This window comes from Asterias rubens, chromosome 1 (assembly GCF_902459465.1).
Source record: "Asterias rubens chromosome 1, eAstRub1.3, whole genome shotgun sequence".
NCBI classification, from domain to species: domain Eukaryota; kingdom Metazoa; phylum Echinodermata; class Asteroidea; order Forcipulatida; family Asteriidae; genus Asterias; species Asterias rubens.
In genome coordinates, this window is record NC_047062.1 from 14,371,952 (window position 1) to 14,389,324 (window position 17,373).

At 38.2% G+C, this 17,373-nt stretch overlaps 1 protein-coding gene across 1 annotated transcript in view; it reads right to left on the reverse strand.

The window, feature by feature from the left end:
* Positions 1–16,357, reverse strand: part of LOC117296987 (E3 ubiquitin-protein ligase pellino homolog 2-like) — a 50,494-nt gene extending 34,137 nt beyond the window's left edge. Inside the window, exons 1-2 of the mRNA XM_033780097.1 lie at positions 15,673–16,357; positions 4,771–4,932 (exon numbers count right to left, since the gene is read on the reverse strand). Coding sequence (XP_033635988.1) covers positions 4,771–4,932; positions 15,673–15,716 — 206 coding nt within the window. The 5' untranslated portion in view covers positions 15,717–16,357. The remainder of the gene's footprint in view (positions 1–4,770; positions 4,933–15,672) is intronic.
* Positions 16,358–17,373: the final 1,016 nt, after the last annotated feature.

Below are 17,373 nucleotides of genomic sequence, written 5' to 3' on the forward strand. Positions count from 1 at the left end.
TTCCTTGCTGGGCTAATGCCATGATATTGCGACCTGGTTAGTATTCAAGTGAACACAAAATGCAGTCCAGGAATTTCATCTTTGAGAGGGCAAGACCATTTTCAATTTGCAAAGGGCACTACAATTAAAAAAATCTTTAAGTCTAAGGGACACTTTTGAAGGGCACCAAGGCCAAGACCTGGGCACTGGAGGCCATGGCCTACATGGCCTCTATGAAATTTCAGGCCTGAAACGTATTCTACCTTCGAATAAAGTGTTTATTGTAAATAAATATGTGTAGGCTGCATAAGTACAAACAAATTATACAACCATGTTTCAAACTAATTAGCTCTATTTGTGTATTGCACAAGTTTGCAGCACTCCTATCCTGTTGGTGTGACCTTATTCCAATGTAAGCCACCATTGCCACACCCACTTCACACCAACTGGTTCCACTGATTACAAGAAGCCTGGCATACATCATTTGGAGTTGACATTGAGCTTCTTCTTTTTTTTGGGTGAGAATGCAAACAAATTAAATAAAATTGGACTTTTACTTTGCTCTTCAAAGACTTCTCTGAATTCAAAAGTGTCTGTCGTAGGAAATGCTTTTAAATGGTGAAATGTGTTATTTTTGGTCAAATTGCAAACAAAAATGTATGCCTGCAATAACTTTGGCCTGCAGCAGTTACGCAGTGCATGCATGCGACCCAATACCTTGGCGACTGGATAAACTGCCCTAATGGTTAAAATGTATAATTTGGTCGTTATTACATAACGACTGGATAAACTGCCCTAATGGTTACAATGTATAATTTGGTCGTTATTACATAACCAGACAACAGCGTATTGATTAAGATGTTCAGTGGACCCAGTCCGTGTTTTAATGAGATGCACGGACAACAGACAGCTCACTGCAATGGCGAGGGAAACCTAATTTACTTTAATTGATTCTGCCACTTTGGATAACGACGTCTAACGCCTTGACAATCCGTCAGACCTACATAATGGTGTTTCATCTCCCCTCATGCAGTATTCAAGAGGATATCCAATTCTCCATCCATCATCCAAGGTGGGAATTTTGGTACAATATCTAGCGGACATCTGCCAATGGAAAATATCCAATAATATACAGAAATGCAACAGCAGCGAATTCAGAATGCGACCTTCACATTGTGCACTTACGCTCGTGTGAATTTTTTTTTTTTTTATTGGGATGAAATTGCCAATATCCTGATTTTGTTGTTTTTGCGTGGATTGTGGACAACAAATTGGTTATAGTCTGAGACCAGTAACCATACTTTATGTGACCCAATATGAATGAAGAAAGCCTGGGTAAGCTCAATCAGTCAAACGAAAATAGTGGAGGAAAAAGCAAAATAAACAACCTTCACCATACGGTATCAAGACTAATTGTAATCACTCACTTCTCAAGAAAACTATAAACCATGCAAGTTAAGCGCAAATCTGAGACCTATATATTTATTTCTTATCAATGTTGTGCACTCACTTTAAACAATCCTTTATAGATAAAGTGATCTGTTCATTAGTCTTTTAATTTAGTCTTTTAATTTTATTTTTTAACGAAAGAAGGATCTCTTCATTTAAAATACCAAACATAAATGGTATGCAAGTACAATAATGTCATTGATGACTTAGAAATGTTGCTATACATTGTAGAAAACAATGTACATTGTACAAATGTGTAAACAACAACACATCAATAACAACACCAGCTATTTATTTAAAACACTCCCACATATTGATTACCTTCATTAGTTGATGTCAATACCAGAAATAAGTCTGACACTAACTGTTCAGAAATGCCTAATTTGTACATTGAAAAACAGCTTGTCATTGCAAGAAATCATTCCTCCACCAACAACACCATATTTCACTTTGACTTGGAATGTGCACGTGTGCATGCTTTCTTGCGAAATACACCAAATGGGTTGATGAACTGTGTTAAAACCACACATCCCGACAATAGAGCCACAGGCAGACGACATTCACTTTCCCTCTGCCACATCTTATCGAAAAAAGCTTGGGTTACAGTTTGACTCAGTTACTGCAGTCTGCCCGGCATGAAGTGTTCTTACAATAGCACAGAATTCAGATTTAAAGAAGTCTCATCAGTATCAACATGCAACTCCTGCTATGTGCCTTCAATTGTTTTTTTCTTCTTTTCTAAAGTGATTATTCTTGGTGGAAATAAATGTTGATGAATTGAATTGAATTGAAAAGCACTGGACACTTTTGGTAATTGTCAAAGACCAGTATTCTCATGGTGTATCCCAACATGCATAATAACGAATCTGTGAACATTTTGACTCAATTGCTCTTCGAAGTTGCAAGAAAAGAAAAACATCATTGTTGCACAAATTTGTGTGCTTTCACATTATACGCATAATAAAAGGCTTCAGGCATGAAGTCTTCTAATATAATGCAATATTTCTCAAAATCTACTTTACTTCAGAGGGAGCCGTTTCTCACAGTGTTTTATACTATCAACAGCTCTCCATTGCTTGTTACCAATTGGGTTTTTTATGCTAGCAATCACTTTGAGTAATTACCAATTGGGTCCAGTGTCTTTAATTTCTTCATCTCTCCCCACCCCCCCCCCCCTACACATTGCTTTTCGGTTTGTGAATTGTGCATCGATACAAGGTTGGTTTTTAATTTCCTTCTGATGATGTGATTTTTGACGATGATCGTCAAAAATCACATCATCAGAAGGAAATCAAAAACCAACCTTGTATTGGACTCTTGGAGATCAGTTGGTTAGTGATTGCCAGCACATGATGCATTAAGTGGCACTAGGCCAAAGCAATTTGAGGTTAATATCTCGCACGTGTGTGTATTTTGTGTGCTTTTAGTCACAATGACTCATACACTCTCGTTTTTTTGTGTTTCTTGACTAAAAAAAAGAGGCAACAAGTTGAAACTTTGCATCACAATATTTTTACAATGATAGAGATCTCTGTGTTAGTCAGTTGCGGCCGCTAACCGCGTTCTGTTTCATGTTATTTCTGCAATATTTTGACAGGTTTGTTGATGGCAGCTAAAAATCGTTGTGTATAATTGTTTCAAGGGAGCGCACTCATTCATGTTCATATGTGTACAGTGAAAGTATAGAGAAGGATAAAACGAGGAAGGTAGGGTGGCACTTAAAAGACTGACTAAGTAAATCTATGTGCCACTGCTTATGCAGTGGCCCCTTGTCACATCACTGGGCAAACTCAGTGGTGCAGTGCTTTTAAGCCTTTAGAGACCAACGCGGTTAGCGGCAAGAACAGGCTTGTACCAACATGCCCGTAGCAGCTGCAAACTACTGTAAGGTTTGACTCTACCTCCATGGTTTGACCTACTTCACATTCACATAAAGAGGTCAAAGGAAAGGGTCATGTCCAGATATGCAATTTTATTATAGTATCCCAATTTCTAAACACAAAACTACATTTTCTGTTTCATGTTATTTCTGCAATATTTTGACAGGTTTGTTGATGGCAGCTAAAAATCGTTGTGTATAATTGTTTCAAGGGAGCGCACTCATTCATGTTCATACTGTGTACAGTGAAAGTATAGAGAAGGTGTAAGTACATCAACATGTAACCCTTTGCATGTGTAGCAATGATACCGCCTACACATGTACATCTATTACTTAGGTACGCATGAATCTCAACCGTTTGGACTTCTTGCAGCCACACTACATGATAATGTACAGAAGTTCATTGCAGCATGTTCAATTTAATCATCTTATCATAGATTCAGAATTGCAGGCACAACTGTCAAACACCTCCCAATTTTTTTGAGCCGAGCAGTAAGTTATGCAAACTCGGGTCAAACCTTCGGGCATTTTCACACTGGTACTGAGCAATGGCTACAACAAACTTGTGCACTCTGCAAGACTTTACATGATGTATCTTAAAGTACACGCACCTGTGTGTTAAGCTTTCATTTCTTTTCTGCCGCACCAGTGCATGTTAACAGTACAAACAAAGCAGACAAAATTTGTTTAGTATGTTTTACTCCACACAAACTTTTAAAGATAATGAGGGCATTTCAAACATTATTCCAAGCAAGTTTTGAAATAAATGTAAAGTATTTTGAAACTTATCATTTAATGTCCCATTCCAAGAATTCTTTCAAGCGTTACGTTGGAATTGAACAGGGTTCAAAGGAGTATATCCTGTGTCTCTCATTACAGGTACATGTACAACAACAGGTTTACATCACGTGAACAACGGAAGCATACCAAACTTGTGGTGCGATGTTATCGGTCACATCCTTTCCTATTAACATCCGGACTCAACAACCTAAACCGAGTCCTACAATCCCGGCCCTATCTCGTTCAAATTCTATTCTATAGTCAATTTTTTATTTGTTCAACCCCATCCAAATAATAAAATTAAAAAAATAGTCAAGTTTGCTTTACTGGTTTATAACTTGATATATAAACAGGTACTACAAATGTATCATCATGTATAAATAATAGGTATAGACGAAAAAAGAAAAAAATGTATGAAGACAAGTGCAGAAGACAAACATTTATCAAGTGGACAACTTTCAAATTGGTAAAGCAAGAAACACAAACAACGGAAACCCATCTTTCAAAATTTGTCTGATAGTCTTTTCATTAATGTTTTTCTTGTTCAGGCCAACTGACTACAAAGCTCAAAAATTTTTTTTTAACATTCCTCTAATTACCGCTTTTTGTTTAGTCATAAAAAAAACATCAGGATGATCACTGTCTGCTTTAGTATCCACACAACATTCAAATCAAAACCTTACCCTAGGATGACTAGCTCCCCATATTTGACCGTTGAACACCCCAGCGACGATTTCTTGGCATCCGTGTCGATTTCTTGGAAGTTTGCAGGAATTTCCACTCTCTGCACCAGAGACTTCGGATTGGGAGTCACCACCTCAAGGGTCTCCTCTGGATCTGATTTTCTGGAAAGGAGAGAGAAAAAGAAATCAGAAAATCTTTCAAATTCTTCAGTGGATTCCGATATATGAATAGCTTATTTCTAAGTATTTTCCCTGAAGCATGTAGGAAAGAGAGCTGCGACCAGCCAGTCATTTACTTTGCGTGGACTATTTCAGGCATGGAATTTAATTTTTGAAAGGGCAAGGCTATTTTCAGTTTTGCAAAAAAGGACACTCCATTGGAAATTGGATGGGAAACTTTTGATTGGGCACCAAGACAAGGGGCAATGGGGGACATGGCTTATGGTGCCTGCATTAAATTCTGGGCCTGGACTATCCTTGTACGGTTGGGGAAAATGGCAATGACAAATTACATCATTTAATATTAATTTGATTAACTTTCAAATTTTACATGAAATGGTGCCGTTTTCAATTGATTTTATACCTACTTTAAAGGCAAAATATTTTTTTTTTTTTTTAACCGTTGGATTGTAATTGTTTTAATCCTAGATAAATGTTGATGTATAAAACAAAAATGTGAAAATTTTCATTTCCAGGGGTGGTCACGTTTTTTAACAATCTGAAGCAAATACATGTCATGCAGGAAGAATAATCCCTAACAGGAATACAGAATCAACTAGAAAGCACGGTAGCTGTATTTGAGCAAATACGGGTATCTCTGCCCGGCGGGGGGTGGAGCATAATATTCTGCATGGTTTATGTTGCACTTGGAGAAATGAAAATTGTGTGTGTTTTGGGGGTGATACAGAACAATCTGTAACATGAAGCTTATAACTCCGGCAGGCATGGGGGCCCTGAAGGGACATATCGCTAACAGGTGCGCATACAATTGCGATGTCACAAATTTATTTGCAAATGTTTGCGCATACGTATGCGGTGTCGTGAAATTATTCGCGAATAAGTACGATGTCGCGATCAGACTGGATGCTAAAAATCCACAGATATATATTAGAAATTTTATTTAAACGTATGCGACAAAGTATGCAATAAAATTTTCGACAACTCAAACATATTCGCATACGTTACTCGCGAATACGAAATCCGACCATACGCAAGCGCATACGTAAGCATGCGCACATATTCCCAAATATTTTCACGACATACATGTACGTATGCCGACAAGTTTACAGTTATGCGATGTGCTTTTGGGCCACCGTACCTTTTTGATTGCATACGTTTGCGATGTCACAAATTTATTCGCAAATGTTTGCGCATACGTATGCGGTGTCAAGAAATTATTCGCGAATAAGTATGATGTCGCGATCAGACTGGATGCTAAAAATCCACAGATATATATTAGAAATTTTAATTAAACATATGCGACAAAGTATAATAAAATTTTCGACAACTCAAACATATTCGCATACGTTACTCGCGAATATCTTAACGAAATCCCACCATACGCAAGCGCATACGTAAGCATGCGCACATATTCCCAAATATTTTCACGGCATACGTATGCCGACAAGTTTACAGTTATGCGATGTCCTTTTGGGTCACCGTACCTTTTTGATTAGGTAAAAGTCAGCTGCCTATTATTACATGGACAAGTGATAACACTATTAATATCAAGTGTCCAACTTTTACTAAGAAACACTTAAGTTTGGTACTGTTACCAACAGTATCATGCAGTTGTTTTACAACATATTTCATTGCAAAGACATTTGGCAAGGTAATGAATCTCACATAAATTCCAAAAACATTCAAAACCTTTTCTTAAGATGCACTGTGAAAAGAATAATTTGTAAAAGCTAATAAGCTAATTTAAAACAATTTTTCTATAAAAATGCTCCGTTATTGAATGACTATTGACTTATGGATTAACGGTGACGATTGCGAAGTTTCCTCACTCAAACTAAAGCTCATGTAACTAACAACCATACACGGTTAGCACACTTAACATCCGTTGGCTCTCAGGGTTTTCACCGAACCCGTATGCCGTGAATAAGCTCCAGACCACGGCAGAGTGTTTTTAACGTTCACGGTGCAGGTCACACTGCGACCGGAAAATCCCCCATTGCAATAACGTGGGGAAAAGCTTCGGTGGTGATCGTCTCGCAGCGCAGCGTAGAGGATTCACTCATCACGTAAATAAAACAACCTCGTTATATTTTTACGTTGCAATTCTGATCGGCTTACAAGCTTTAGGTACGAGGTTGGAATTTTTGGTTCCGTTTTTTACGAAACCGCGGCTTTAGCTTGGGATGTCACTTGGGCTTCGGCTTGGGCTTCGTCTGCCTGTTTGAAGCCCCGTTAGAAAAGCACATGTTTTCTAAATAACTGACGGAGCCTAAGCCCAAGCCCAATATGTGGCCACGGTTTTGCAAATGCAAGCTGAAGAAGAAGAAGAAGGAGAAGAAGAAGAAGAAGAAGAATATCCACCACAAGGACAATATCTCTGCCGTTGCACGGGCAGAGATAATATCTCAGATGCAAATTCGGGGGCAAAAAACCTAACAACATTTTCACACAACAACTTTGAAGTACACGTAAAATATTTCTCACAATGATTTATGATATCAAAAGCTTCTAACCAAAACTTGTTTTTTTGCCGTAAAAAATTGTAACTTCTCTCAAAAACATTATAAAGAAAACACAATAAATCCTCTTCTCTTTCATGTTTTAAAGACAATTACTGGAAAAATCCATGAGCATCAAATGTTTTTTACGGCTCCACATCAAGCATAATATTAGGCTATGATAGCGCAGAGTTACCGACAGAGCTTCTCTCCAACCTTGGTATTTTTTCAAACCTACAGTTATTGTATGTTCAGGCATAGCGCCAAGGGTGAACCCTTTTTTTATTTGGCCGTTCAGAGGGCATTTGATCCATTCAAAAGCAGCGGTTAAATATACAAAGCTTCTGTTATTGCAGTGTAAATATATCGATGAGGGACTCCCTAGTGCAGGCTTAGTTTTGAATAGGCTGCTCTAACGTCATACCAAGAAATGAGACGTGCCCACTTTGTGTTTATTGAAGGTTTTCCTTAGAAGCAGACATTATGGAAACATGATTTCTTTTCTTTTTCTGTTTCTTTTTAACACATTGAATTGTAAGCACTATGTCATAAAAACCAAAGCAGCTGCAAGTGTATTTTATTTACATTTTGAACCTGACAATTTAAAATGGATGTTCTCTTCACTGAACCAGTGGAGCACTTTCACACAAAATGGAGGCAAAAATCCATGTAAATGTCAAACTCCTTTATCTATCATAAAAAATACATCATTTAGGCTACAACCTGTGTTCCCAATTTAAGCCAAGTTGTTCTACATATTATAATACACAAAACCCATGAGCAAGTGGTGATCTTACAAGGAAGAACGTGGAGGCAAAAATCCATGCAAATGCCATCTGTACTCCTTTATCTGTCATAAAAATATGCCAAAGAGCTGTGTCACTATGCAACATGTACTAACTTGTGTTTCCAATTTACACCAGAGTTGTTCCACACATATCATCATGGTGAATAACACAATGCCCCTGGCTTTCTTGATATCAAACTCTGTCACCCCATCCTGTATGATTACAATCATGAGCCTTCCCAGAACCATTGTATTTGTACAAGCCCTGTCAGCAATACAAGCACAAGAATCTAAGTATTGAGGCCATTCTTTCTGTAGTCCAGTAACCTCATAATAAGGTCACAATATAGAAGGAATGCAAGACACCCTTCAAGCTGTGATGGCTTGCTGTGTCAGGACCGTTGAGGCCAAACACTGTGATAAAGATGGAAGACTCTGAGCTCTTGATGCCCTATGGTCATGGGAGTGTAATAAGCACCAGTTCAATATCAGATTATGTGTCAAGAAATTAACGACTCAATGCTATTTCATTGTACTGAAGGCCAGTTGCCAGATCAGTCAGGCAGTTCACTGTATAAGCTTCCATTAAAGGCAAGGTGTAACTTTGTTCATTTTTAAGACATTAAAATTGTAAAGGTCCAGCTAATGGGTACGTGTATAAAACTTGATGTTTGTTACCAACTGTAATAGCTTTGTTGTGCATCTAGTACGCTTTTGCCCTAGACCTCCAAACGGTAACAGTTCTTTAAAATTGGGTCAAGCAGTTAGTAAAACAAACACAGAAACTAAAGCCCATTAAAAATAAAACATGTTTAGCATCAAAATATATGTCAAAATTGCATTGGGGATAAAGAATATTAATTTGCTTTTTTACCCATATATGCCTGTGATTTCTTTTTACAGGACTCGGGAAAGTACTGAGTAAGGAGGGAAGAGTCTCCAATTGCGATACATTACAACTGTCCCAGATACCCCCCAGAATGGTTCTCGAAGACAAGACTCTTCTGGCAGTAAAAGCCACTTCCCAAACCAACCCCTTGTTGCCATCCCTTTAAAATGCTTAACCTACATAATGAATGCTTCTTGTGTTAAGTACTTTCAGTATGCACAGAGGGTCCTCAGATCTGTGGTGGTCCCACTGTATTGGACATGCACAGGGTGCATATTGATCAGGAAACAGCACTTGACCACGAGGCGGCAGGGAGAGAGATCTACACAAAGCACTCCACCTTCTCTTTTATACTCGGCCAAGGTTCACAAATTCATGCCATTCATCTACATGTTATGAATGTAGTTTGTAAATTTCATATCTTAAGACTCATGTTTCGTACAGTTAGTCAAACAAATCCTGAAACACTATTTTATAAATGTGATAAACCATTGAGCAATAAACTAGAAACTATGTTAAATTTCTCAAAAAATCAAATGAACAAATTTAATCAAACTGTACAATTAAATACAGGATATTAAAAAAAACAGCAAACCTGCAACAAAGATACAGCCACCTCAAAACATGTGTTGGCTCAAAACTAACAATCCTGTGCATGGTTGATGCTTAGAGAAAAGATTGGTTCCTCAACACTCAACTCAGCTGGAGCAATACGGAAACTCAACTTCCCAATACTTTGTTCCATCTGCCAATGGCTCCTTCCAAACTGCCTTTATTCATGGTTTTTTTTCACCAACTGAGTTTAGATATATGTACATTTTGTTGTATCCTAACAGTAGTATAATTACCTATTTAAATATACCCCCCCCCCACACAAAGAACCCAGCTTTGTTGGACCATAGAGCAATGGTTGGACCATGGATCTCCATGGTTGGACTGTAATCAACAGAGAGCGCCTATAAACAAAGGCAGTACATGGCAGATGCAACCAACCCCTGTGTAAACAATTCAGAGGGATTGAGATTTAGGATGGTTTGTGAAACCAGAGAGCAATGGTATGGATGAACAAAGAAAGAGGTCTGTTCCAAATGGGGTTTCATTGCCACACCATAACATGGCCCCTCAGAGCACTGTGCAAACTGAACACATTGTACCAAGTGACAAGCACACATATGTTTGCAGGTGAATTGTGGCCAACAATTTTTTTTAACTGAACACAAGGAAGCCGTTTCACTTCCTCTTTAGAAGATCCGTTTCGTAAAGAAATCCTTGACAAATCTGACAGAACCAATAGCTACAGGTTGTGTGCATTTGATTGAAGAACACTTCGGGAGCAACATTTTTTTTTTACAAGAACAGTGTATAGTTAGGCCCACAATATGTTTTTCCCATGCTGATAAAATGAGCATAGTTGCTCTGAGAAAAATAATGACTTTTCTAATCTTTTTGAATGGTTTCATCTGTACTGTATCTGCAAAAATTAGAAGCGAGGTAGTCGTAATGAGACTAGAGTAATATTTAGCTGAATAAAGGACTGGTTCCCAGTGCAGTACTCTTGTTTTTGACCAATCGTTCTATACTTGTTTTAAAAAAGCTACTGTGTGGATATTTACATTTAAAACCAATGGTCAATTTTAACCAGACACATCTCTTGGAATTACATAGTCTTCGTACAAGACATTTCTTGTTTTCCTTTCATGCACAGCAGCGCGGCCAACTCACCAATAGCGCTCGCAACGAACACCCATACACTCACCTGACTTAGCCTACAAAACACGGGCTAAGTTAGGTGAGTGTATATGGGCGGTCGATGCAGGCGCTATTGGCGAGTTGGCAGCGCTGTGTGTGAAAGGAAAAGGAGAAACGTTTTGCACCAAAACTAGGAATTATAATACCACTTAGGCAGAATGCTAAAATTGCAAGTTGTTTCACCAGAAAACATTATTTAAATCTGACAACTTAAGAAAGAACTGTTAAAGCGCAGGAGACTCTTCAAAATGCATACATTCTATTGTGTTCACATGATTTTCATCAGTACAAAAATAGACATGAGCACAGTATCGAATGTAATATGTACCACAGATCCAAGAATCAATGACTAAACACGTTTAATGAGTTTGGACAAATCTCAGGTGAATTCAAGTTCAGACTTGCTTTGCTCAATTCTTATCTTACGAGTAAACAAACAGTCGCATACGTGCAGACCTGTTTGAAAAAAGGACATTCCTCAGGTTTTATGTGTAAATTACTGCTTTAAAATCAACAGATTGCAGTTCAGTTTGTATTTAATGACTTCACAAACATCCATGTTCTACATACATGTAGATCTATGCTTCATATACATTATATCATTACAACAGTGCTTGTTAGAGGCTGCATTATTTAAGAACAGCTATATTCCACGAACTGATCTATGAGTCAAACACAATGCATACAAATTACAAAATACTGGTGTTGTTATAGGGTGCAACATTAGGCTTAGGAACATTCATAGCTCTTTCCCTAAAACTTAAACTTCATAGACAATCAGAAATGAGAATATTTGAGAATTTAAGCAACTAACATGTCCCAGAAGACATGTCAACCAAACTCAGTTTACCCCCTAAATCTATAGCCCTTCCTAATAGACCCTTCCCATGAAATATGTAAACTGCACATAGCGTGTGCGCACTAACGTTTTGGTTGGCAAAATGAGGGAACATCGCGCGGTTTTGTACATGGCTAATGGGGGCGTGTTGAGACGCGATTGCGCGTCTGCTTAGTGCACAACTCTATGGCGTTTGCCAACCAACAGGGTCTGTACGCATGCGTGAATGTAGTTAGCATATTTCATGGGAAGGGTCCATTATTCATGATACACCAACATCATCTTTATTTTTATCTGGGTTAATAAGCATCACTGAGACAAAAAACATTCAACAAGGTTCTTTCTCCTTGGTTTTTACTCATTTCATTAAAACTTATCCGGGCTCCTAATGTAATGTAGTATGATTCATCTTCTTCTTTACCCTCAAGTGATGAGCAAAACTGTAACGTGAAGCAAGGAGCAAACAAATGAGCAATCTCCCCCCATTACACCCAGACAAAGAAATTGTTGATATCTGAGAGGTCAAGGCCTCGGGTCGATCGTGGATGCAGGCGGCTGTTTCTCAGTTATTGCTGGACGGATTTAGCATAAAAAGATTACAGGAGCATGCCCTTTAATACTGTGTAAATTGTAGCCATGGTTGAAATCCTGAATGGGCTACTTGTCTGAGTATGCTGAAGCCAGCTCAGTAAATGCACAACTTAAAGAAGTCTGGCTATATGCTGGTCTATTTTCCTTTTCTTTTCTTTTTTTGGAGAGGTTCATGAACGCATGTGATTTCAACCTTTGAAGATCTCCAATTATTATTGTGTAACTTGTTTCATTTTTTGTAAATTTATTTTTACTTTTGCATTTCCCTAAACATAATGTATAAAAATATCTCAGACCAGTGGCCCATTGATTTGTTTCAGGAATTGCAATTTTGTGTACGTGTGTATATGAAGTTAGGAACACCTGTTGTGTTGACTCCATTTGATTGGAATCAATTTTGGTCCATCAATTACTTCCATATAGGCATAAAGCTCGAGTTTTTTTAATAACAAAAACAACCACCCTAAAACAGTGCTTGCATGAGTTTTTAAAACTGTATTGGCCGAGAGAGATAGTTTGGCACAACCAGAGCCAATAATGCACGTAATAACAAACAAAAAACACCTTTTTATGAAAGGAAATAATATTATCCAATTTGAAATAGCCCATAAAAAAGTATAAATTGGTCTTTGTTGTTTGGTTGTGAGGAACTTTGCTTACACCAGAGCACTGTTACAAAATTACTGGACTTGGGCCTACAGTGAGTCTATTGTCAAGCCTTGAAAAGTGTAACAATACACGTTCAGAATGCTGATTGTTAGAAATTCTCTTTCATCACAATTAACAACAGTCAGAACCTTGAGCGTTTCCACATAACTGTGTACAGGTGTATGTGAAGAAATTATGTTAATGGTCACTTGGTGCCAACTCACCAAACTAAACCCACCATGGGGTTGACAGTGACCAGATCAGATTTAGCTGAAAACAACATTTTTATAATTCCTCAATAATTATCAACTAATAAAAGCACAGAAATATGGGTAGCAAATCCAAGCTTGCCTTTGTGAATGACCTTACACATTACTTCAGACTGTTGGGTTTACTTTGATTGTTGTGTTTTCCTGAGGTCTATAAATTGGTTTTATTCAGTAAGATAATAGAAAGAGTGTGTAAGCTACTACACTGGGTACAGGTCAACTTGGTCCGTAGTCAACTCGGTCCGATCAATCTATGAACTCTGAAGTCAACTTTGTCCAAGACATCTCGATCCGAAATCAACTCAGTCCAAAGTCAGCTCGCTCGGTCTCACAGCAACTCAGACCAAATGTGTGCCTATTAATAATGTTTGTATGATATAAGATTTGCTTTGTGTATTAAGTGGAAACTTGGCTGTATCTTGGCTGTATTATGTATCTTGGCTGTATCATGGCACAGTGGCCCGATTTGTTATTATTACGCACATTTTTAACATGAATCCTCCATAAAACAAATGATAAATCTATGAACATTCAAACTGAACAAGACCACTAGTCTGGTTCAGTTTAAAGGCAGTGGACACTATTGGTAATTGTCAAAGACTAGCCTTCACAGTTGGTGTATCTCAACATATGCATAAAATAACAAACCTGTGAAAATTTGAGCTCAATCGGTCATCAAAATTGCGAGATAATAATGAAAGAAGAAAACATCCTAGTCACACGAAGTTGTGTGCTTTTAGATGGTTGATTTTGAGACTTCAAGTTCTAAATCTGAGGTCTCGAAATCAAATTCGTGGAAAATTACTTCTTTCTCGAAAACTATGGCACTTCAGAGGAAGCCGTTTCTCACAATGTTTTATACCATCAACCTCTCCCCATTACTCGTCACCAAGAAAGGTTTTATGCTAATAATTATTTTGAGTAATTACCAATAGTGTCCACTGCCTTTAATCAAATACCAAATACTTCCAGAAATGATTTTAAAATCATTGAATCCACGGTAAAAAGCAAATCAACTGCCAAATAAATGTGGAAGACGGACTTAAATCTGTAATTATTGTATGACGTCATCAGGAACTGCAATTGTTGCATATAAAAAAAATTATGACAAACCACATAAGTACTTGATAAATGACAAGCAAATAATAAATAAAATGAATAAATAGTCCAAAATGTTCAACTATTATAAAAAAGAAAAGTCAATGTCAACTCATAACGCTTAATCCTCTTGCCAGTGGATGAATGGTGGATTAAAGTGGTTGCAACTACATGTATGTTACTATCCACACCTATCCAGACGCAACAATGGTTGAAAATTCCTTGAACAATTACGAGAAGTATGAGAACAATCGATCTGCGCGCTTTGAAAACGAGCAATTTGTCAAGATCAGATATTTTGAAAACTTGCTTGTTTTCAAGGAGCGCATACAGAAATTCTCATAATTAGTCGGGTTCCTTCTCAATTTGTAGCGATTGATCGTATCATTATTGTTAAGTGACCCAACCAAACACGCATCTGGACGAGCCATGGCTGTCGTATGCGTATCGACCATTCCAGCTTGCAAACTCACCGCCTGTGTGTGTAAGCACCGATCCCCCGCACCGAGTGCGCAGCATGCAGGCATGTACATGTACATGTACATGTACTGTATGAACATCGTGCGTGTTTGGTTGGGTCACGCTGATTGGTTGTTGCCAAGCAAGTGCGACGTTCAAAATCACTAGTTGGCCCCGCTATGGATTATGGATATATTTGGTCAGTCTTTTGGTAAGTTTTTGTCGTTTTTTCTGCCAAATATTTTCATGATGTTGTTTTAAGGGTTCCAGATGACGTTGTCATACAATAAAGATCAACTCCATGTGTTTAGAATGTCTGTCATGATTTTGGAAAGTGGAAAAAAAGGACGAATCTGATCACGAGTCTGGCAAAAACTGGTCAAAACTGCTAGTTACACCGATAATATCAGTCTTGTGTCGTAACCCTCCGGTCTCCGACCGTTGGGAGGATGGAGGGTTACGATTATCGCAACTACTACAACTTCAGCATTAGATTGGTAAAATTCATAATGCAGATCGTTGCAGAAAAAAAAGCGAAAGAAATTTATATCATGATACTCATGCTGGGCTGGGGCAAAGTTTTGGAGTGGATTGGATCCATTTATTGTGGCTTTGTAGTTGCGATACATAACATACATAACCCTCCTCCCGACGGCTCCCCCACCCCCATAGCACAAAATCTGTACCCATTTCTTCTGATATAGCATTCAGCCTTTTTTCCCCATATGGGGCACAGGACAGTTTCTGGGGGGGGGGGGGGATTTCCCTGATGGTGTCACACCGGCAGATAAAGAAAAACAAGAAAAACATGTTTAAATGATAGGTCAGTATAGGACCTACTATCAGGAAAGGACAGGGGGGAATAGATGGCCCAATTGACCATGAAGGATACTTACAATAAAGGCATTTTGTCAATAATTAAATCCGAGTCGCAACTCATCAAACAGTTTTGAAGTTGAGCAACGAGCACGAGTGAAACCGCAGAGTAACGTGGTAGGATCCCCGACTCCTCTGCTGGGTTTAGTTTTTCACACCGCAAATTACAGCCAACAAAAGGAATCAGTTGCTATTTTACTGCGGAAGTATTAATCCATTCCGACCACACACTAACAGCATTCATTCTGTATTTACACTGGTCAATTGTTATCCATTGTTGCACCTGAATTTACACTATTCCCACGTCCGCTTGGTCACAAATTATGCCGATCATTGTTGCACTCAGCTGAACACAATAATGGGTACTTCGTGCAGTACCACCACCACACACGAGCAATGGTTGTTCTGCTGTTGTCGCACTACAGAAAGTCGACTGAATATCTGCCAACACAAAAACACCACAGCACAGCAAAATACGACGAAAACTGATGTGTCCTGTCGAGACTATAGGTTCCAAATGCTATCGTTCCACAGATCAACGAAATCAAAGACTGTTTACGCGTTTAATACATTTTTTTTAAATACGTCTCCAGCATCACAACATTCACCGTGACAACTTCCACAATATGTAATTTCTTAGAAACTGACTAGTGACTGCATGCGATTCGCAATATGAGAGTGTGTGCCAATAATGTACGACGGACGGACGTCGTGCACAGTCGTCACAAACACACGACATGCGAATTATGCGGTGCGTATGCGCGTTCTTGACCTACTAATACGACCTACCTCATCGAGTAACCAGACTATATATGCATTATTCATCATCAATACAATTTTATTAAGAGCGGCCGCTATACGTAAGGCACAAAGGCAGTTAATAAAGTTAGGATAGTATTTATAGGCAAATTGATTGAATTTGGAAGCACTTGTTTCCAAATTTATGGAAAGAAAATATCCAAAAGTAAAATAGTAAATATTATGTTGTTGAGACTGAAGAGATGATGCCCCTTGGCAAGTGGGGTAACGGTTACCCCTTTCTTTTTTGTCCAACCATTAAAACTCCCTGTCCTAACATTGGGGACGCCCTTCATGGGCTAGGAGGAGGGCTACTGACCCTAACCCAACATGTGACTTGTCAATATTATTTATAATAACAATAACAGTAGACATAAAAACACGTCACCATTATCTGAAAATAATGATACTTAATAGTGACATTTAAAATAATGGGTCTTGATGGTAAAAAAGAACCTTTCTGAAAATTGTATTATATATTGATTCTCTTTTTGTATGTTTTTACAGTGTTTTTTCCACTGTATTGTAATTCAGATTCAGCCTCATAGGCTGCTATAAGCAGATTTTTAATAAAACAATAACAACATCAGTAGATTGTGTTCCTTTTAAGATCACATTAAAGAAAAACAGTCGGCCAGACAAAAGCCATCAAAAGCCGCTCCATAGACCTTATCGCAAATACCAATGCGCAAGCGCAGACTGTTGAATGAGGTGCATTGTGGGATAGATATGGATCAAATTTGGATACCAGCAAGACCACAATGCACCTAATTCCAAGCTTTACGCACGCGCCCCGGTATTTGCAAAAAGGTCTATATGTAGGCGCTAGGCACCCATGATTGAAACACTGGAGTGAATGATTTTTAACAAGAATAATATCCTAATTTGGTGGATTTTGTGGTTCAAATAATTTGTAATGCTCC